Source organism: Nanorana parkeri, unplaced genomic scaffold (assembly GCF_000935625.1).
Source record: "Nanorana parkeri isolate BGI_ZX_2015 unplaced genomic scaffold, ASM93562v1 scaffold346, whole genome shotgun sequence".
In the NCBI taxonomy this organism is placed as follows: domain Eukaryota; kingdom Metazoa; phylum Chordata; class Amphibia; order Anura; family Dicroglossidae; genus Nanorana; species Nanorana parkeri.
In genome coordinates, this window is record NW_017306614.1 from 377481 (window position 1) to 400569 (window position 23089).

Below are 23089 nucleotides of genomic sequence, written 5' to 3' on the forward strand. Positions count from 1 at the left end.
CAGGAATGTTGCTGTATCTGCTCAAAAAAGTGTTAGCTAGAGTTGAGCTTTAGGGCCCATTTACACCTAAGTGAAGTGTTGATGGCACAATACAGTGCGATGAACGCATGCTATATAGTGTGCATTACCGTGCAAAGGCTGAATGGCACCCCAATACGCCTCACAGTTGCTGTGCAATGCCATGTGTCGTGGTGAAAAAAAGTAGTACATGCAATACTTTCTTTTACCAAATGCATGGTATTGTGGAACCCCGCATTGCACTTTGTTGCAGGCCATGATGACCAGAAGGTGCCTTGAGGTGCTATTCTATGGCAACACACCCAGCACATGATAACACATGCTAGGTGCGTTGTGTGATAGCGTATATTCATCGCACTACTTGTTTTACCACCGCAGGGCAATGCATGTTGTGCTGAGTTGCAGAGCATGGCGGCTGGGAGGTGCCTTAGGATATCATTAAAATTAATGGCAAAGCAATGCACCTAGTACGTGGTAATGCACACTAGGTACGTTGTGCATTAAACGCATAGAGGGGTATTGATCAACACTGGAGCAGACAAAATGTGGAGCAGCTGTGCCTGGCAACCAATCAACTTCTCTCTTCAGTTTGTTCGTTAAGATTGTTTGTTTGGTCGTTGTTTGTTTGTTAAGATTTGAAAATGAAAGAGAGAAGCTGATTGGTTGCCATGCACAGCTGCTCCTGATCTTGCCTGCTCCAGTGCTCTCCCGTGCAATTCGGATCCCGAATGCCATTCAGGTCTAGGAGATTCAGCTTTAGTATTAATATCTGTACAGTGGGGCAAAAAAGATGTTTTTGTGGTATTTGCAACGAATATTCGTAAACTCATCGGAAACTAACAAAATTCAGATTTCGTCCGAATCCGAAACCCGGACCTAATTGAATTTCAGATCCGAATCCCGAATTACATTTTTCTGGAGCTTACATGTCTAGACGCAGCTACCGATGAACATGCTGATGGAAGAAGAAAGCAGAGTGACAGAGAGATGAGCTCATCAGTCTCATGCTTCTCCTTTCACCATCCAGTCACAGGCTGGGGGCGGGACACGACCTGTAAGGTCTAAGGCAGGAGTTGGCAACCTTGGCACTCCAGCTGTTGTGGAGTTACAAGTCCCATCAGGCTTTGCAAGACTCCTGACAGCAATAGGCATGACCCCCAGAGGCAAAGGCATGATGGGATTTGGAGTGCTGAGGTTGCCTGCCCTTGGTCGAGCTGAAGCAAGGAAAAATCAGGTGTCCTCCTTTGTCAGTGCTGTGTGACTGAAGTTTCTATTCTACACCAAAATCTTTTAATAAAATTGTTAAAACAAAAAATGAGCATACACTTCATTTTACCAGTCAAGAGCACAGATCTGACTATATTTTCAGATTTTAACGACACCTAACGAGCAATTATAATGGCGTAGAAACGTGCAGAGCGGGGCTAAATTGAATCTCGACCCGTCAGCCTCACATCGCGCCTGTCTCTGCTTAAAGGTTTATACCGAATTTTCTCCTGGCGTGCTCATGTAATTCCACACTTCAGAGAGCTGTCATGTCAACGACGGCTGGCGTGCGCCGATCGTTCGCCGAAATACCTGCTAATTGCGACCTGAGAATTCTTTCAATTAACCGATTTTAAATGATGATGCCTCGTTCCTTCCAGCGCTGAAAAGGTTTTCGGTTAATGGAAGCTCTCTAGGAAAGGGTTAAGCTCATTCAAGTTACTAAGTGCCTAGTGATCTATGGCCCTCAGCTCATTAACTTATAATGGAGGTGGCCAGGGCTGTGTGAGTGTTGAACCCTTATCTGAAATCAGTATTGCTTATGTAGGTGTTAGTAAAAGGAGGGGCTGCCGTGCAGAACCCAATCAGCCTGCTGTGGTTAGTCAGGTGACAGGACATAGAACATAGAACCATAGGTAATAACTCCGCCATGGTGATCCATGACACTATCCGAGGGTCATAACAGGAGCCCTGTGTTTGACCCGCACGCGGACGCGCTCCATTGACGCACACAATCACCACCTTTATTCCTAAACGTTTTCTCCTTCGGCGAGCTCGATCAATAAAGAAATGAAACACTCCATTGATTTAATTCCCCCTGTCAGATGCAGACACAGACACTTTATCTCCCTCCAAGCTCACTCGTCGCCTTCGTTCCGCCGCTTGCCCCTGGATGAGTGGGTGTCCGGATAAATGTCCAGCAAGAGGGGCGATAAATCTCTCGGCCGGGTCTCACTTTTTCTTGTTTATGGATGTCAAGCAGTGGCAGCGCAGAGGATTCTGGGAGGAGGCAAGATTATTATTACCTCCATCTTCTTCTAAATATAGATCACATTCAGAAAGAATAGTATTTTATATCCCGTCCTTTTCCTATGGCACTTACATACAAGAGTCATGTGTATTCTTATCTGTATCTTGGTGTCCTTTCTGCAGGATCTGTGCAGCGCACCAGCATAAAAACAGTTCCTGCACTTTGCCTCTGTGTAACAAAGACCGCTTACTGCTGCTCTCTCTCCTTGTGTAGGGGGACTGGTCTTGTCTCCGCCCCCTCCTGAAGTTTTCTACAGGCAACCTGTAGAGAGGGGAACTGCTGGGCCCCTCCCACTGCTTTGCTACAGCACAGTGCTGATGTTGCTGCTAATTGTAAAGGGTAATATCTGGCTTTTCATATGTATTCGGTGCACACAGAGTGGATATATATCTTTTTTGTGGCTTTAAAAAAAAATATTTCAATGAAGTTTTTTGTGTCCGAAGTTCAGCTTTATGGCCCAATCACTCTCACACACGAGGGCTATTAAAGCAAATTCAGCTGGGACACACATTTTAGTAGTAAGCATGCAAGATGGAAAGATATTTAAATTACCGTATTTTGCGCTACATAAGGCGCACCTGACCATAGGACGCAGGGAGAGTAGGGTTATGTGTAGTTAGTGACAGCTGAGACAGGTGGCACTGTGATTACAGTGCCACGGTCTCAGTGATCACACAGAGCAGACGAAGACCGGACGTTCTTCGTCTGCTCTACGGGCTCTATGGTGAGCTCCTATGCCGTGGTCACGGGTACACCAGAAGAGCGGGGGACCCTGAAAACCATGGCGGGGCGGGGCGGACAGAATCCCCGCTGCTCCTTTCATACAAGTGATCTAATCAGATCACTTGTATGAAAACGAGCGGCGGCTCCACACTATACATTTAGATCTGCTTGTCAGGAGCAGGGCTAAATGTACAAAAAACTACGGCCCTGAAAATGCATGTCCTGGGCGTCAGGCGATAGGGATTCCCTCAGCTCTCACACATTCGATCCATAAGACGCACAGACATTTTTGCCCGCCTTTTGGGGGAAAAAACGTGCGTCTAAGGCCATCTAAAAGGACAGAGTGGAGTCAGCGCATGCTGAAGCACCACAGTGGGCAGAAGTCGCCAACTGTCTGCAGAGTGAATAGCTACAGACTTCCAAACTTTGTGTCCGTAAAGAGATTCATGGAATGGGTTTCCATGGCCGAGCAGCTGCATCCAAGCCTTACATCACCAAGTGTAATGCAAACCGTCGGATGCAGTGGTGTAAAGCACGCCGCCACTGGACTCTAGAGAAGTAGAGACGCGTTTTCTGTAGTGACGAATCACGCTTCTCTGTCTGGCAATCCGATGGATGTGTCTGGGTTTGGCGGTTGCCAGGAGAACGGTACTTGCCTGACTGCATTGTGCCAAGTGTAAAGTTTGTTGGAGGGGGGGTTATGGTGTGGGGTTGTTTTTCGGGGGTTGGGCTTGGCCCCTTAGTACCAGTGACGGGAACTCTTAAGGCATCAGCATACCAAGACATTTTGGACAATTTCATGCTCCCAACTTTGTGGGAACAGTTTGGGGATGGCCCCTTCCGGTTCCAACATGACTGCGCACCAGTGCACAAAGCAAGGTCCAACTCCATAAAGACCTGGATGAGCGAGTTTGGGGTGGAGGAACTTGACTGGGCTGCACAGAGTCCTGACCTCAACCCAATAGAACACCTTTGGGATGAATTAGAGCGGAGACTGCGAGCCCGGCCTTCTCCTCCAACATCAGTACCTGACCTCACAAATGCTCTTCTGGAAGAATGGTCAAACATTCCCATAGACACACTCCTAAACCTTGTGGACGCCTCCCCAGAAGAGTTGAAGCTGTTAGCTGCAAAGGGCCAACTCAATATTGAACCCTACGGACTAAGACTGGGATGCCATTAAAGTTCATGTGCATGTAAAGGCAGGTGTCCCAATACGTTTGGCAATATAGTGTATATGCCTTTTTTCAAATCCTGTACCTCGTGTTCTGGTGCGGGCGATCGCATTGCAGGCGGGGGGGGGAGGGGTATCTGCGGTGCCATTGACATGAATGACACCAACACGCCCCCCTCATGCCCAAGAACACTGCCCGGCTTGATCTATGTGATCCAGTGCGTTCAGGGCTTGAACCGCACCGGTTATGGTGTGACTGGGCCCTCAACAAGAATTATGGGGAAATCTTCCAATGGGGACACCTGTTCTGGTGACAACTGTCAGAAAGGCCACTCCCTTGACTTCCTGTTGTGCTTCAAGAAAGGAAGTGAAGGAAGATCTCCCGAAAGGGAAAGGCAGCAAGAAAAAAACTTATAGAGGTTTTTATAGATCTTATGGAAGAAGTAAAGTTTTGGCTTTAGATATACTTCAATCGAAACCAAAATTTCTCAACCTTTTTTTAGTCACGGCACCCTTTAAAAGTATGCAAAATGTTGTATCACCCCAGTCTAAAATGTCATAGATTTTAATGGGAAGCCCATGCATAAACACACTTTAAAGTGGGTTTGCCCCTTCACACCAAAGCGCCCCATACAAATCAAGATCCCACCCCTCACATCAGAGTCACCCTTTGCAACAATAGCCCTCCTCCATATCAGGAGCCCCACTTTTACATCAGAGTTCCCCTTTTACATCCAGAGCCCCCTTCACATCAGTCTTCATTGCCCCCTTCATATCACAGTCCAACTACCACAAAATTTTGAGGCACCCTGAGGATGCCAGAAGGTACACCAGTGTGCCATGACACCCTGTTTGAGAAAAGCTGATCTACACGTTGTTTTCAATCAGATTTCTATTAATGACAGGTCCTCTTAAACCCTGAACCAATATGTGTGACTATTATCTGAACTTTGTCCATCATCTACTACTCAGCCAGCGCTTCCCCCCCATCAGTAGAACCAATTCCTGTCCAATCACATTTCCAAACATAGAGCCCCCCTCAAATAAATTGTTATCGTTATCGAAAATGGATCACTGCGTCCTCGCCTGCGTTTATCCTCATCTTCACATGAGCCACCGTACTGATTACATTTGGGGCAACAACAAAAAAAGTCCATCTCCAACATCTTCCTAATTGAACATTCAGCTTGCGCTGCCCACTATTTAATTTGCGGGATCAATAGCCGCATAAAGAACTATTGGATTTACGGTTATCTCGGGGCTGGAGGACTATTAGCCACTTCTTGAGTAATTGTTACAAAGTATCTGCACAAGATGGAGGACGGAAGTAGCTGTGAATCAAACTCTGTATGTTAGTGACTTTTATATGACCAGATAATAATATGTTTAAATCTGTAGCTTTTGATAAAGTAGAACTCCAGCCAAAAAAAACAAGATAAAAGTGGATAGCCCATAACAAGATAAAATAACAAAACCACTTCTGCTGCAATTAGGAATGCACTGATACCATTATTTCAAGACCGAGTACGAGTACTGATACTTTTCCTCAAGTGCTCGCAGATACTAATTACCGATACCGATTGTTTTAGTGTCATGTGACATTTTTTCTAAAACAATATAGATGAATGATTTTAGGACAGTGGTGGAGTGCCAGGGCCCAGTCACAGCTGTGACCACTGTTACCCTGGTAGTTCTGCCACTGACTCCAAGCTGTAGAAGGACTACAAATCCCAGCAATACATTATACAGCAATGCAGAAAAATATGAAGCTACACACTCTGTGTTGCTCACCAGGGCTGTACGGAGTCTCACCAGGGCTGTGCAAGGTCTGACAAGGGCTGTGCATTCTCACCACAGATGTGCATTCTCATCAGGGCTGTGCATCCTTGCCAGGGCTGCATGTGGTCTCACCAGAGCTGTGCATTTTCCCCCAAGGGCTGTGGGCAGCGTCTCACCAGGGCTGTGCATTCTCACCAGGGCTGCATGCGGTCTCACCAGGACTGTGCATTCTCCCCAGGACTGTGTGCAGCGTCTCTCCAGGGCTGTGCAGTCTCCCCAGGGCTGTGCATTCTCACCAGGACTGTGCATTCTCCCCAGGACTGTGTGCAGCGTCTCTCCAGGGCTGTGCAGTCTCCCTCGGGCTGTGCATTCTCACCAGGATTGTGCAGTCTCCCCAGGGCTGTGCAGTCTCCCCAGGGCTGTGCATTCTCACCAGGGTTGTGCATTCTCAACAGGGTTGTGCATTCTCACTAGGGCTGCATGCGGCCTCACCAGGGCTGTGCATTTTCCCCCAAGGGCTGTGGGCAGTGTCTCACCAGGTCTGTGCATTCTCCCCAGGACTGTGTGCAGCATCTCTCCAGGGCTGTGTGTGGCGTCTCACCAGTTTCTTCAGGTGCCACACTGGCGTTGTAAAATACAGCCGCTGTGAGGTAGCTGTCCCCCAGCAAGCGTGGGACCTCATACAACAGAAATAGAAACAGGAACCATACCGCACTCCTTACCGGGATTCCCACTTGATGAAGATGGGTGCTCGAAATGACTGCGGATGGCACCCCCACACATGAACAATAGAAAAATGTCACCAGCACACCATAAGTTGGAAAAGCAAAATATTGTATTGCCAATAGCTGTATCTCATTGGCAGATACAGCTATTGGCTAATGAGATACAGCTATTGGCAATAAAATATTTTGCTTTTTCAACTTATGGTGTGCTGGTGACATTTTTCTATACCTCATACAGCAGAACAAACGTAAAAATGTAAAGCGTCGGTATCGGCGATTAGTATCGGGGTATGAGTACTCGTGAAAATGCCCAGTATCGGCACTGATACTGGTATTGGCATCGGCGTATCTCTTGCTACAATATTCAGTTTCATTCCAGAGATTACCCGTGCGGTACTATTGTTCTGCCGCTACATGTATTCAGTCTGATGGCCAGCATCCTTTCTGTCACCAGTCATACACAAGATACATAATCAGGTTGAGGGGCGCGTGTTATTGTCTGAATAGGTAGAATGTGTTCAGGATTTGTTACAATCTCACATATGTGACCTTCTCTGCCTTACAGAATGCATCACCACCACGGAATATTCATGCTCGCCCTCCTGGCATTCCTATTGGTGCTCACAGTTCTCGGAACAGACACGGCAAAGAAAGACAAGCAAGGTAAGCCTCAGGATTCCTTCACAAGAATGATCTTTGTTTTAAAGGTGAACTTCAGCTCAGTTGTACAGGCTCCTCCTCTCCTGGACTGAAATGTCTTACTCTGATTATAAAAAGATAACCATTGAAGGTGGGTCGCCACACTGCTTATTTTTTCTCTAGGGGCAAAATTAAAGAAGAAATACTCACCTGATCCTACGGCAGTGGCCACTCACCTCTCTGCCTCCCTGCTTTAGGTGTGGTATGTCCCTCAGCATGTTCACGTCTTACTGAGCTCTATTAGAAGTGATAATGTCACGGTTCCTTAGAACACCAGAGCCAGGCTGGAGAAGAGGCTGTGGGGACCGGTCTAGCAGCTAGGTGGGACAGAGGATCGGGTTAGTATTTCTTCTTTATTTTTGCCCCCCTAGACAAAATGAGCAGTTAACCCTTTCAGTGCGAGGGGTTCCAGTTTAAGGGACACATACCGTATTTTGCGGTCCATAAGACGCACCAGACCATAGGACGCAGGAGGTCCGGCGCGCCTTATGGAGCACTCGACAGACTGTAGCTTCTGACAAAGCTTCTATGACAGAAGCTGTGACAGAAGCTGCAGTTAGTGACCGCTGAGACAGGTGGCGCTGTGATTACAGCGCCACGGTCTCAGTGATCACACAGAGCAGAGATCACTCGTATTAAACGAGCAGTGGCTCCTACTGCTGAATACGATCGCCGCCGCCGCTGCTCGGCTTTAATACGAGTGATCTCATTAGATCACTCGTATTAAACGAGCAGTGGCTCCTACTACTCGCCCGGCACCCAAAACTGCATGTCTCGGGCATCGGGATTCGCTCCATAAGACGCAGGCACATTTTCCCCCTCCTTTTGGGGGGAAAGAAGTGCGTCTTATGGAGTGAAAAATACGGTAATTCAGAGATAATCGGGTCATACTGCCACCTACAGGAGGATTTGAAGGTGGCAAACAAAAAAAAGTGGCCAGCATGGCCACCCCACCCATTCCCAGCATGCCTCAGTTTTTTTGCTAGTGTCCAGGGAGGATGGATGTCTTTTGTGTACTGGAAAAAGTTTAACTATTTGCACTGGCCATTTTTTCACTTTTGTGAGATCATTTTTTCTTCAATTAAGACTTTATCCATAGACTGCTGCAGTTATATGGAATGGTGTATCCTCAGCAACAGCTTTGGAGGATGTACAGTGGTACTTCTGTTCACGAACGCCTCTGTTCGCATACAATTCGGTCTGTGAACAGGAAGTTCGGCAGAACCGCAGCCATCTTCCCCGCTCTGACATATGGTCGTGGCTTCCCGGAGTCAAGATCGCAGTCTGATCACAGTTTGATTCGGTTTGCGACCATAATCATGGAGCGAATTAAGTTTGTGAACCGAGGTACCACTGTATCTGGACTCTGCTGGACTAAATGATGGTGAGGACTGTCTGGAATGTGACATTCAAGCACTAGGCCCTGCTTGTGGAACTGTCCTGAGCTTTGTGTGCTGTGCCCAGTGTCATGGCACAGCCTCTGGTGTGACCTAGTCTCTAAAGACTCTTTATGAGTTGGCTGCGTGTGCTGAACATTGGGAGTTACTAAATGTATTGGAGCCATCTGCACCTTTATTATCCCCTTTTCTGTTGGCTTCCATGAAAAGGGTTTACAGATGGAGGAACTGAGTGCTGCGTCACTTGCACTCCACGCTCTGTTTCCTTCTTTTCAGCCTGAGGTACACACGGTAGGGTAATTCTTGCTGCGTCCTTTAGTGACTTGGCCACCTCCAGCCATTTTAGCCCCTTGTGCATTCAGCATGTTCATGAGCACCCATGGTTTTTACCTGGTGTTCTAAACTAAGTTGTCTCTGTTAAGCATTACAACATGTCAGATCCCAGGTAAGCAATATAGTTTGGTCACCTCCCTGACCCCCACCTGAGATTGGACATTGAAAGAAAAGCAGCCAAACCGATGACTAGGGATGAGCATGAACCGGGTTTGGTTCACAAACAGTTTCGTGAATATTGCTCAAAGTTAACGAACTTGTAGTAAACCCCATTGAAGTCTATAAGGTGGAATCTGGTTGAGACAAAATGGCCAATTGTAGAGTTAATAAGCAAGCTATTGCCAAATACAAGGAATTAGAAGCCGGAACTGCCGTTGGAAATATGTTCCAATGGCAAAATTTAAAAACTAACCCTAGGAATTTAAAAAAAAATAACTCTTGCAGTGGGGCTACCCACTGCTCATTTTCTCTAGGGGGCTAAAATAAAGCAGATATACTGATTTATATAGCTGGTCCTGCATTGGTTGGCACTCAACTTTCTCCCTCTGTTACAGCTGTGGAATTTCCCTCTGACTCCTCACGTCTAATACAAGGCAATGGACCTGCACTAGATGTGATGATGTCAGTGGTCTTTAGACTACTGGAGCCCAGGGGGAGAAGAGGCTGCGGGTACCGGTCTAGCAACACAACAAGACTGAGGACCAGCTGCGTATATATGTACGTGGTTTGACCCCCCTAGACAAAATGAACAATACCTTGCAGTGTGGGGGAGCCCCACTGCAATGTTAAATTTTTGAATTCTCAGAGTTCTTCTTTTTAAAAAAAAAAAAAAAACAGTGTCTCCCTACACGGAATTGCCAGCAATTCCTAACAGCTTCAACACAAACTGGCAATATGGCTGCTGTGAGCCCACCCTCTTATAGAAAGTGGGCTGGGTTATCCATTTCTTCAAGTTACTGGCCCTTGTGATTTAACTAGCCTGGGACAAAGGCCATGCATATCCTGGGAATTCACTGCAAACTCATACAGGGTTATTCACAAAAGGGTGAAGAGTTTGGAGAAGGCCGGAGAAGTGAACAATCTAACAACATCGCTGATTTGGAAAAATTCTCCAATTCCGCTCACTTGCCAGTTCAGCTATGTTGTCCTAGATTGTTCACTTCTCCTGCCTTCTCCAAACTCTTCACCCTTTTGTGAATAGCCCTGATAGTAGTGACAAATCCAAAACTGATGACTCATTCTGCTCTCTCATCCTGTCAACATGATCCTTGTGCATGTAACAGCCTGATTGGCCCCTAGTTCTATCCCTCACTCTTCCAGTCTGCTGTGGCGGGGATTATAGGCTGATACCAAGTCAGATTCAGGTACTTATACTGGCTGCATTTAAATGCCTTACTGCTTACACCTAACTGCTTAATTGTTGATTCTTAATACCTGCCTGGTGTTCAGTTTTAATCTTTGAAAACATGTTTTCTTATTCTTATATTCAAAGGAAAGGAAAACAGTTTTCCACATTTCAGCTCTTATCAGAGCGGATTAGAGATTTGTTATTATTTTTAATTCGATGGATTAATTAAACACGTTCTGTTCACTGAAGTGAGAATATTTTCCACTTTACAGAGAAAAAGGCCAAGAAGTCGGACTGCGGAGAATGGCAGTGGAGCGTCTGTGTCGCCTCCAGCGGCGACTGTGGTATGGGGATGCGGGAGGGCACGCGGTCAGGGAAGGAATGTAAACAGAACGCGAAAACCCAGAAGTGTAAAATCCCGTGTAACTGGAAGAAGCAATTTGGAGGTGAGCACACCCGATGTGTAAATCAAGATCGATCTGTCTGTCTGTCTGTCTATCTATCTATCTATCTATCTATCTATCTATCTATCTATCTATCTATCTATCTACACTGAGTGGCCAGATTATTATGACCACCCCATCAGTACTTCGTTGGGCCACGAGATGACTCCACGAGATGACTTCGTTGGGCCGCCTCGTGACTCCACGAGATGTTGAAAGGTGATGCGAGGAATCTGACACTGCACTGTTGACCTTCTGTTGTCTTGTACCAGTCTTGCCAGTCTCCGTTCTGCCCTAACATTGACTAGTCGCTGACGGCCACAATTCGCACCTTCAGACCCAGATTTTCGGCTGACATTCCAGTCTTTAAACACTTTAACAACAGCTGCTCTTGAACATTTAACGAATTCTGCTGTTTTGCTGATACTCGCTCCATAGCTCAGAGCGCCAACAATCATCCCACGTTCAAAGGCTGTTAAATCTCGTTGTTTACCCATATCTTCAGAAAAAAATAACTTCTACTGTCGTGGTAAACAACCTGCTTCCCTATTTATAATGGTCTGGCCCTCTAGCAACTTCAGCGCCAAATTATAGCTAATTTGCCTACAAACATCAGGTGGTCATAATAATCTGGCCACTCAGTGTATATCTATGTAACATGATGAGGTGATCGGAGGTTGACTACCACACACGATGGAAGGAGAGAACTTACTTGGTGGTAATTGTGCCATGGGAGAGTGAAATTCTTATCAGTACACTGGATGCCCATTGGACCCACAGCCCACTAGAGCTCACAACAACAGCAGTCTTGGGCTGCATGCTTTTAGGCTACATGGCAGACAATGCGCCAACTCAAAATGCTTCCCGCCATCATGAACAGGTCAATAGCATAGACAGCTGGCACTGACTCAGCTGGCAGATAACAGTGTGATATAATTAGTGGTGCTAACAACAGATTAATTTGTAATTTAGCCATCTTACCCTGCATGGAGGACCAAAAACTCTGTTTTCCTTTTCCTTAACTCTGTTTGGGTTGGCACACTTAAAAGCCCCCAGTGGTGCCATACTTCTCCAGGATTGGAGAGCCCATACTTCAATTTCATGGAGACTTCTCACCCAGACTTCCTTGAGAAATCAAAGAGAGGTCAGCCTCTGTTGCAGCCTCCCTCCTTATGACATCATACCAACTTACAATGTTGCAATCTGATCACTGGGGGAGAGGAGACTGAGGAAATGCTTCCTCCTGCCTGCAGCAGACTGATGACATCATCTCTGCCTAGGCAAAGTCACTGGACTGGAGCTTGAGGATTGTTGACTGTGACATGTCAGGATTGTCTTTCACAATCTGTGTATGACGTCATCAGAAATTACTACAAAGGTGTGAATTGGACCTATTCCACTAAGGTGTGCTTACATTGAAAGTCATACTTACTGTGTCCCCTTTTACCCTGCAGCGGAGTGTAAGTACCAGTTCCAGGAGTGGGGAGAGTGCGACCCAGAAACCGGGGTAAAGACACGGAGCGGAATCCTTAAGAGAGCCCTCCACAACGCGGAGTGCCAGAAAACTGTCACCCTTTCCAAGCCGTGTGGAAAGATCACCAAACTACCGAAGTCTCAAGGTAAGAGAACTCCATGATGTGCACTGAGTTGGGTTTCTAAAGAAAAAATAACATATGGGATGCTGATGGGAACTTTGTACAATGTTTGATGGCATGAGAAACTGAAATTACTCAGAAAGCAAAAGGCAGGACTAAATGACTCCACTCTTATCCTTCTGGACCTCAAGGCCAAGGAGACATTTGGGAAATGTATACAGAAAAAAATGGCTCAACTGTGCTATAACATATCTTAGAAATGATGATAACTTGTTCAGCTTTTAGAGTTAGCGTCTATGTCCATTCAGGGCTTGCTTGGCACAGTGGTGCACCATTTGTGGGTGACGCATTGGCGCTAGCAAGGCTGGAGGTGCAATAATAACAGATATAGAGTCACAGTTCCTGTTCTTGGGTGAGAGGGGAATATAATTCAGCACCAACAGTGGAATTCCATTAAGGAATAAGACAGTGTAAAGCCTCTAGGCCAGGGATAGGCAACCTCGGTACTCCAGTTGTTGTGGAACTACAAATCCCATGAGGCATTGCAAGAATCTGACAGCCACAGGCATGACTCCCAGAGGCAGAGGCATGATGGGACTTGTACTTCCACCACAGCCGGAGTGTTCTAGGCAAAATATTTTACTTTGTGGATTGTGGGAGAAAACCTATAGGAACAAAATGGAAATATATGGTACATACTCCATGTGGGATCCTTGGCGGGAATGAAAGTTTTAACTCCTTAGTTCTATCTAAAAGCTGAACTCCAGGCAGACATAAGATGCAGATTAATGAAGCTCCTTAATCATTAATACATCTTTGAGGCCCAGTCATAATTGTGTGTTGTACATTACAGCACTACGGCTCACCATGCCTATACTCTGTGCTGTGGTTCAAAAACAATGTCATACATGGTGGGCGGGAGGGCATACAACATACATTGCGGCTGGAGGGCGTGGCTACTGCACCATTCACTTCAATTACCCGCCACGCCCCTTCATGCCCCACATAAAAGTGAGCCGGCCGCAATGCAAGGCAGTGCTTTCTGGCCAGAATCAGGCCGGAACGCACTGCATCTGGTGTGAATGGGCCCTAAGGAAATGCTTCCTCCTACCTGCAGTAGACTGATGACATCATCTCTGTCACTGAACTGGGGCTTAAGAATGGATTTTTAATCTGCAGATTTATACTTGTGCTGTATGGTAGGACATGGCAGGAATCTATGCAAGCAATATATCTATGCAGGCAAGTTACTGGAAAGTCAATTTTTGTATGGATTTCATAACAACCAGATCAGAATTAATTTTGCTCGGTGACCAGACATTGCTCTTTGCCGCATCACATGATCCCCATTAGATTTTGTTCAGTCATCGCTGGGAAAATTCCTTAAAATATCCCTAAAGCATGAGTTTCGTCAGCACGGCAGAGGGAACTGACGAGACAATGTATTGTACCTGTGTGACAACAAAACGACTCCTGTCAGGTGAGGCATCACCGAATCTGTAATTACGTTAAGGGAAATAATTATCCACTTAGTCATATTGCTCCAACTATGATGTTGATTAATCAGTCGTGAAGGAAAAGCAGAGCGCCAAAGGTGTAATCGGAGTCGAATTGAAGCACGCTAAGGCGCACTTCCTGCCACCGAGGGTTCTCAATCTCATTGCTTGATTTGATACAAATCTGTCTGGCAAATCAGAATTGTAAATTACTGTTTAAAGAGTACCTGTTCTGTTCTGGATAAGTAGAGGAGGCTTTTTTTAAGTGATATTCAAGTAGAACTTTAGACAAAAAGCTAAATGCGCAGTTTTTTCTTTACAAAAACTAGTTAACTGTTTTACTTACCAAGGGTTTTGTAATTCTGTTCGGGCAGTCCTGTGACTTTCACATTGTTACAGACCACAGAGCCAGGCCTTTGATACACATATTTTCTTTTTAGCAGTGCACCTTCTGGTGTCATCTCTTTCACTGCAGCTGACCACAGCCCTCTATGATTACTATGGATAATATCAATTACTTTTTATAATTTTGCTTCTTTCTATTTTGCTGTTCATTCACATTGCAGACCAAGCTGTCCAAATACAGTGATAATAACTAGGGATCAGCAAATGTGCCCGGATTCAGTTTGTGAACAGTTTTGCGAATCTTGTTTAAAGTTCACATATTTTGCAATTCAATTCTGGCCATTTGTAGGGCTAATAAGCAAGCTATTGTGATAGAAAAGGCATGAGCGGCTGGGCACTGCCATGGAGAATAAGAACCAATGCCAACATTCTAGAAAGGGGTCTGGGTTAACCAGTTCTTCAAATAAATGGTTAACCCCGTGACAGTGACTCAGCTGACCATGGACAAGGGCATTGCACTGCATTATAGGTTGACCCTTATTTCTGCCGTTGAACCTGCGAAGTGAAAAGTTTGGGACTAGTGAGCTTTGTGAATCCCAGGAATTTGCAGCGCACTCATGGTAGTGGCAAACCAAACCTTAGCATCATTTTTTTCAGCATGCGGTTATTTGCACGTTTTGCACATTTGTAGGCGCATACATGAAGATGCGTATTTTAACTGACAGTTTAAGAAACATTGCGGGCAATGGACGAATGTGTGTACAAACGCACAAAAACGCGCACAAAAATGTGCAACATTCTTCTGCCACGTGTTTTGGGGCATTTCCATTGAAGTCTAGGAGCGGACAACGAGCTTGAAACTCTTGTACGTTTTTCTGCGTTTGGTGTTTTCCTGCTGGCGTTTAGCTGCTCAGGTGTGAACAGGGGCCATTGAAAATCATGCGATTTCTTGTGTTGGCCGTTTAAAAGCGCTTTTCCTACTGCTCAAAATTGCCTAGGTGTGAACCAGGCCTTAAGGTAAGCAGGTTTGGGTGTGTACAGCAGTTACCTTTTAGTCACATGGATCGTTTGTATAAATGGTTAGTTCACTTGAATAATAAAAATGGTGTCACTCCTCCTCCCCCCCTCCATCTTATTTAGGATATAATGCTTGTTTTGTTTATGAAATAATCTAAAAGATTAAAATGTTTCTCTGCGGTTCCGTGGCAGCTGGCATTCTGGACCTCATCTCTCCATCTCTGGAATGTGGGCACGCACTCCCATATCATCAGTGAAAAGGTGGAGTTTTGGATGTTCCCCATCCACCATTGATTGTTCTGCATCCTTTTGTTACAGTCTCTGCAAAATAAAACAAAAACCAACTGGGATGGTGGGAGCCCCCCATTATGGGCACAGCAGGCGTGTAGACCCAGGGACCCAGCATAGGGATGGTGGGGGGCAATCATAATGGGCACAGCAGGTGTGTAGACATGGGAAATCAGCATAGGGATGGTGGGGGCCCTCATAATGAGTACAGCAGGTGTGTAGACCTGGGAACTCAGCACTGAGATGGTGCCGGCACAGCAGGTGTGTAGACCCAGAAACACAGCAAAGTAATGGTAGAAGCCCCTCATAATGGGCACAGCAGTTATGCAGACCTGGGAACGCAGCACAGGGATGGTGAGAGACCATAATAATGGGCACAGCAGGTGTGTAGACCCAGAAACACAGCAAAGTAATGGTAGAAGCCCCTCATAATGGGCACAGCAGTTATGTAGACCTGGGAACTCAGCACAGGGATGGTGAGATACCATAATAATGGGCACAGCAGGTGTGGGTAGACACAGGAACTCAGCAGAGAGAAGGTGGGGGCCCTTCATAATAGCCACAGCAGGTGTGTAGACCAGGAAACTCAGCACAGAAATGGTGGGAGCCCTTCATAATCGCCACAGCAGGTGTGTAGACCAGGAAACTCAGCACAGAAATGGTGGGAGCCCCTCATAATTGGCACAGCAGGCGTACAGACCTGGACATTTAGCACAATAATGGTGGGAACCCCTCATAATGGGCACAGTAGGTGTGCACACAAGTGCAAATATCCCACCAGTGCAGTCCCCAAGAGATAATAGAGACTAGGGATGTCCCGATTCGACTTTTACAGGAGCAAGTACAAGTACTTTCCCTCATGTACTTGCCAATACCAATTACCGATACTTTTTAAAAAAGGGATAGGTGACTTTAAATGATCCGTAGTACAACTACATGTTATGTACTATGGATCATGATTTAACCTATTCATGTCGAGTACACTGCAGAAATAGAGTTACAATTATCCCCTGCTAACATGAATAGGTTAAATCGTGATCCATAGTACATAACATGTAGTTGTACTACGGATCATTTAACCCATTCAGATTAGCAGTGCAGATTTGTAAATCTACTGCTGCAATGCATTCTATATGTAGCACATGTATAGTACATAGAGAATGCATTGCAGCAGTAGATTTACAATTCTGACCTGCTAACATGAAGGGGTTAAATGATCCGTAGTACAACTACATGTTATGTACTATTATGTACTATGGATCATTTAACCCCTTCATATTAGCAGGTCAGAATTGTAAATCTATTACTGCAGTGCATTCTATATATAGCACACATACAGTACATATAGAATGCACTGCAACAGTAGACAAAAAACTAAGCCCAGGCCCCGTCTTACTCACTGTTGCCTCGATCGCGGTGCCTCATGATTTTCCTCACACGTGAGGACGTCGTCGGAGCTGAGCTGGAGAGGAGCGTTGCGTCACTGCTGCTCTGGTGGGCCGCCCACCGGAGCAGCAGTGATGCGACGCTCCTCTCTAATTTATTTGATAAATCTCAAATTTATTTGATAAATCTCATATTACAATAAACAAACTGATTTGTTATTCTTCCGTAGCACTAGCCCTTCATGGATTGGTTTTTCTTGTTGGCTGAATTTTCCCTTTAAATATTTCTGACGGCGCGTGAAACATGGACGCTGCTGAAGATTGCAGAATTCATATTTATACGCCCGTGTTGATGTTGTTTTGATCTTGGTGGAGGTGGTGGTCTTCTTGGCACGCTCTGCCGAGCACCCGACAGGCCTGACTGTGGTCCTGTGACCCCTGGCGGCTCCCCACGTCACCGAGCAGACAAACTCATTTTCTTTCCCATCGATCTGACTTCAATGTGTAATGAACTCCTCCGAGCTTCTGCCGAGCACGTCCCACAGGCCTGGACAGGCTTATCTATGATACGGAGCTGAGGGGAGCGTGGTGCGTGGCGTTAACCGTTCACTCGCACTATACGAAGCACGTTTACCAAATCTCTCGCATCTGCTCTGGGGTCAACTACATCCCTACTTGAGAATAATGGGCTGCTTTGGTGGGTCATCGGCTCACAGCTTAAAGAAGTTGTGGTACCTCAGACTCGAAAACAAGCTGAAAGCAAATTATTCATGAGAGACAAGATCGCAGCGCTGTAGAGCGAAGAAAGACCCGAAAAAAATTGCTTTAAAGTAAACCGTAAATGGATGACATGTAGTTTCTTAAATCACTTTATATCAACAGTTGTCTTTTTATAAAATGAAATACGGTTTATCCTTATTTGCATCTCAGTGCTGGAGATATCATGAGATGACCAATCTACTGAAGACACACTGCATGACGGTCTCAGGCTGGTCTTGTGTTGATGCCCCTTTAAAGAATGAAAAAGAGACCGGGGAGAATAGGAGTGGGGTGGGTCAGTATTGTTTTCATTAAAGCTTTAAAAATTGCAGGAAAAGCACCAACATATTAAAGGAGTTGTAAAGTCCCAGCATATACTACCCTGTTATAACATCAGCATTGTAAATAGAATACAAACTAGAGCTGTATTGATAATGCAATCAAAGCTTATGTAACGCTCACCCCCGAAGGAGCTGCCAGAATAAACTGGGTATATCTGTCACCAAGCCAAAATGTACCGCCCAAATTGGATCCACAGCACACCATATCAGCATACAGAGCCATAGGATAGAGTAAAGGTCCAATTTGAATGTTCATAAAGTCTTTTAAGTGTTGGTTATGTTTTTAGATGAAGCAATGAGATCTTGAGGTATGCTGAATTAAGTTTGACTTGCATATCAGAACATTACATCTGAATACAGGAATACAGCGTCAACTGGAAAAAGCATAGATCAAAGATAGTTATGCATAAGCATAGACACTGAAATTGTACTACAGCGCCATCTAGAGCTCAAAAGACATAAATACAGTACATAAGCATAACCTGTTGTATTTCCAACATTAAGAAGATTGTTGTTGAAATGAATGATCTGGTGACAGGGTCTCTTTACCATGGCCAGCCTTCTCTGCAGCTAAGATCAGTTATATTTATTTACTGTGCTATAGAATATATAAACACTGCTAGCTAGGAAAATTAAACCATGTGAAAACCTGGCTCTAAATTATCAGTAAACGCTGGTTTGTAAATACTATATATATATAAGCCAAGTGTAAAGTTTGGTGGGGGGGGGGATTATGGTGTGGGGTTGCGTTTCAGGGGTTGGGCTTGGCCCCTTAGTTCCAGTGAAGGGAACTCTTAAGGCATCAGCATACCAAGACATTTTGGACAATTTCATGCTCCCAACTTTGTGAGAACAGTTTGGGGATGGCCCCTTCCTGTTCCAACATAACTGCCCTCCAGGGCACAAAGAAAAGTCCATAAAGAGACATGGATGAGCAAGTTTGGGGTGGAGGAACTTGACTGGCCTACACAGAATCCTGACCTCAACCCGATAGAACACCTTGAATTAGAATGGAGACTGCAAGCCCGGCCTTCTCGTCCAACATCAGTACCTGACCTCACAAATGCACTTCTGGAAGAATGGTCAAACATTCCCATAGACACACTCCTAAACCTTGTGGACGCCTTCCTAGCAGAGTTGAAGCTGTTATAGCGGCAAAGGGTGGGCCAACTCAATATTGAACCCTACGGACTAAGACTGGGATGCCATCAAAGTTCATGTGCATGCAAAGGCAAGCGTCCCAATACTTTTGGTAATATAGTGTACATATATATATACACATATATATTAGGTAATTATTAAAATTTTCCTGTTCGATTAATCGAATTTTTTTAAAATCGATTAATCGACTAATTTTGATTAATTATAACGCACATACAGAGGGGGGTCTCACCAGAGCTTTGAGGGGGCCTCACCAAGCCGCAGCCACACTGTGTATATACACAAAAAGGAATACACAGGGAGCAGGATTCCTGAAAACAATGTGGGGCCTGCCACTGCAGATACTCTTCTTCTGAAAATGCTGTTTTACTGGTTGTCATGCTGATCCTCTGACTTAAATGCTATGCTCAAGGAAGCACTAGGTGTGCAAGAAGGAAAGCACCAGAACAATGACTTGTTAAGTCCAGATTCTCAATAACATTATTTTATTGAGAATCTTGTATCGTAAAAAGCCAGCGCATTTCAGGGGTTCAGTGGGCCCCCCCTTCATCAGTACTTGGCAGTGTATAACAAAGGTGTATTGGAGGGATCCTGAGAGGTATAATTAGGATTGCTGCTTTATTGTACCACAACATGTATATGTTCTGACTTTACTTGATGCAAGCATTTTCTGGAGCAAGGATTAAGAAAAGAGTTTGAGGTGATTGCAGTAGACAGCCATCTGATTGGTTGTCATGTGTCACTTGCACATCATCAGCACTGCTTATACTTACCAGCATGTGATCAGTATTTTCCTGCAGAATCTCTCCAGCCAGGCCCTTCATTTCATGGGGTTATACAAGGAGAATTCAGTCTGGTCAGTGCAGCATCTTGTCATAGCCTCTTCTGGGTGAACATCTGAGATGTCTTGGCTCCGTGCCTGCTGAGCGCTCACCACACTCCCCTCCCCCGCCCACCTTATTTAAGTTGTTTGTCAAAGAGAACCAAAATTAATCTTCTCACATGATTCCGTTGCGTGTTCTGCATCATCTGAAATCCATCTCAGCCAATAATGAGATCCTAGCACAATTGTCACATTGTATCATTGTCCCAATAATATGTCCCAATAACGTGGCAATGTTACTTGACTTACCGAACAAGGCGTCTGGTTTTTTTTTGTGCTGAATAATTGCATTGCATTAAATTCATTACCGGTGACAGTCTTTAAAGTCACATTGTTATTGTGTGCAATACCATTGCATGTTGTTTACAGAAAGCAAAATTTAAAGTGTCTAAACTCAGAACTTTTTTAAGTTTCTTACAGAGAAGGATAAGAACTCCTGTCAGGTTTTAAATTGCTGTCTGTGCCCCTGCTGGAGACATATTCTCTCTCTTTTTGACCAGGTGACCACCGTCACTGGGACTCTGGTTCTCAGGGATAATTTCAGTGCTGGCCAGGATGACCAGAAGCTGTGAGGACAATAAATCTATATGACTAAGACAGCTAAACAAATTCTGTTTAGCGCATAAGCTGCAAAGGGGACAGAGACAATGATTCTGAAGTCTCCTCCTGAATGTATGATGTCCGCTCTTTTTGATTGGAAATGTCACAGGGGGTACATGGTCACTTGTCATCAGCAACCTCTGCAATCCTTAATGATAAACTGATAGATACTGTATGTGTTATCTTCACATTTACACAGATTTTCTATCTTTAAATTGGATCAACAGCTCTCCTAATGCAGCCCCCTTCCAGCACTAAGCCCCATAGCACCCACATGGGTTGCTATGGCTATTGTTATGTAACTGGTTACTTTGGATTAATTTGTAACTGAGCACTTACTGTAAATACATAATTGTTTGTCCAACTTGATTGATGAACTATCTGTAAAATTAAATCAGAGCAGCTTGACTTGCATTTGTCTTAAAGACTTTTTGCTGGTCATCCAACTTAGCTTCTCAATTTATTCTAAATTGAGGAAGCTTGTCGGATGACCAGCAAAATGTCTTCAAGAAAAATACAACAAGTCCAGTTGCTTTATTTTTACCAATATACCAAAACCTGGATGAATGAGAACCTTCATGGACACTTAATTGATGAAAGGGAAAATTTCAGCTTTGTTGCTAACAACCAATCAAATGTTAGATTTGATTCTCTAACTTGTCCTTGAAAAGATATGACTACTCAAAAGTGATTGGATGGTAGGAATGACAAGATTTTTTTTTTTATGCTGGAAGTCCTTCAAGTATGCCTGTCATCTTGTAATGCGATGAATAGGCTGATAAATGACATTTGAACTAGTTCTTTTTTCCTACAATTGCTTGTACTGATGAAAAGCTTTGTTTCAGCCTGGTAAATACATCAATTGCCAAATGTCCATCCATGGCCGTTTGTCTTTCTTGGGTTCATTGCACTTCATGGTAAGAATAGGAATCACTTTGGCACACAGCAATGGGAAAGACTGGTGTCCGGAGACAAGGCCTGACACCTTCAAGGCTCTTTCTGAGAGATGCCATCAACATTGCAGGCACGTTGGGGCTAAGTATTACCCTTTGCTCCACAGCATCAGAACCTGAAGATTTTCCATCTTCGAAAGCTACAGGTTGGCTTTTGTAATTGTTATTAAACTTATTTAGCAAAATGAATTATACTGTAACAAAATGTTAAAAAGAAACATATATATATATAGTAGACTGTATATCATTATTATGAGATGATGTCATAAATCTGCTGCCGGCAGGAGGGAGAATTAACTAAGTCTCTTCTCCCCCAGTGACCAATTTTAATCACTGTAACTGTTTAGCAAGTCTATCTGTAAAAAATAAGTCAAGGCAACTGGACTTGCTGTATTTTCTTGAATATGTTTCAGTGGACATGCGGGGCAGAGGGCACCTCCCTGAAATGAGAAGGGCACCTCCCTGAAATTACTTTTTTCAGGTTGAGATACCTGACTAACCGAGGCACAAAAACATGTATCTCTTGCAAATAGGAGCACAGGCAGAAGGCACTACTAAATGTAGTGGTTCCCAATGCTCAGACATAATATACTTATAAAGAAGTCCACAGAGACTGGTTCACACCAGAAGCTAAGCCATGGCTCTGTACCTGCAGTGTGTTCTGCGGTTAATGAACACAGTTCACAAGGGTCCAGAAAGCACCACAAGTAGAGCCCAGTGCCCAAAGGTCACATTCCAGACTGTCTTTGCCTGGCCACTGGGCATTCTCATATAGTTAGTCTACAGAGAATGGGTCACACCAGAGGCTGTGCCATGGATTTGGACCTGGAAAGCACTTTGTGGCTAGTCCAGTACACAATGGCTGAAAAGCACCATAAGCAGAGCCCAGTGCCCAAAGGTCACATTCCTGGCAGCCCCCACAATCTTCGATCCAGCAGGGTCCTGGTTTGATCTCCAAAGATAATGCTGCAGAAACACCAAACCGTATAGCTGCAGGAAAAGCCTAGCTCAGCAGCATGTAAATACAATTTTGATTGAAGAAAAAAAGATATTGAGAAACAAATAAAATGACTAATAAACCTGGTTAAACGTTCTCATTAGAGAAAAAATATTCATCCTCCTAGAACATTAGAAAAAAAAAATAAGCATGCTGGGAGTGGGAGGGGTTATAGCTAGCTGGCCAATAGCTTTTTCATTTGCTAGCGTCCAATTCCTCCTGTAGGTGGCAGTATAACCCATTTGTCCCTGAATAACTGAATTATGTGTCCCTTAATGATCAAGAAAAAAGTGTTACTTCTAAAACGGATCATGTTTTCTCCTTATATACAAAT

At 44.7% G+C, this 23089-nt stretch overlaps 1 protein-coding gene across 1 annotated transcript in view; it reads left to right on the forward strand.

The window, feature by feature from the left end:
- PTN (pleiotrophin) overlaps positions 1-23089 on the forward strand; it is a 49970-nt gene that overhangs the window by 21237 nt on the left and 5644 nt on the right. The window contains exons 2-4 of the mRNA XM_018558557.1: positions 7281-7378; positions 10765-10938; positions 12390-12554. Of these exons, the coding sequence (XP_018414059.1) occupies positions 7282-7378; positions 10765-10938; positions 12390-12554 (436 nt within the window). The 5' untranslated portion in view covers position 7281. The remainder of the gene's footprint in view (positions 1-7280; positions 7379-10764; positions 10939-12389; positions 12555-23089) is intronic.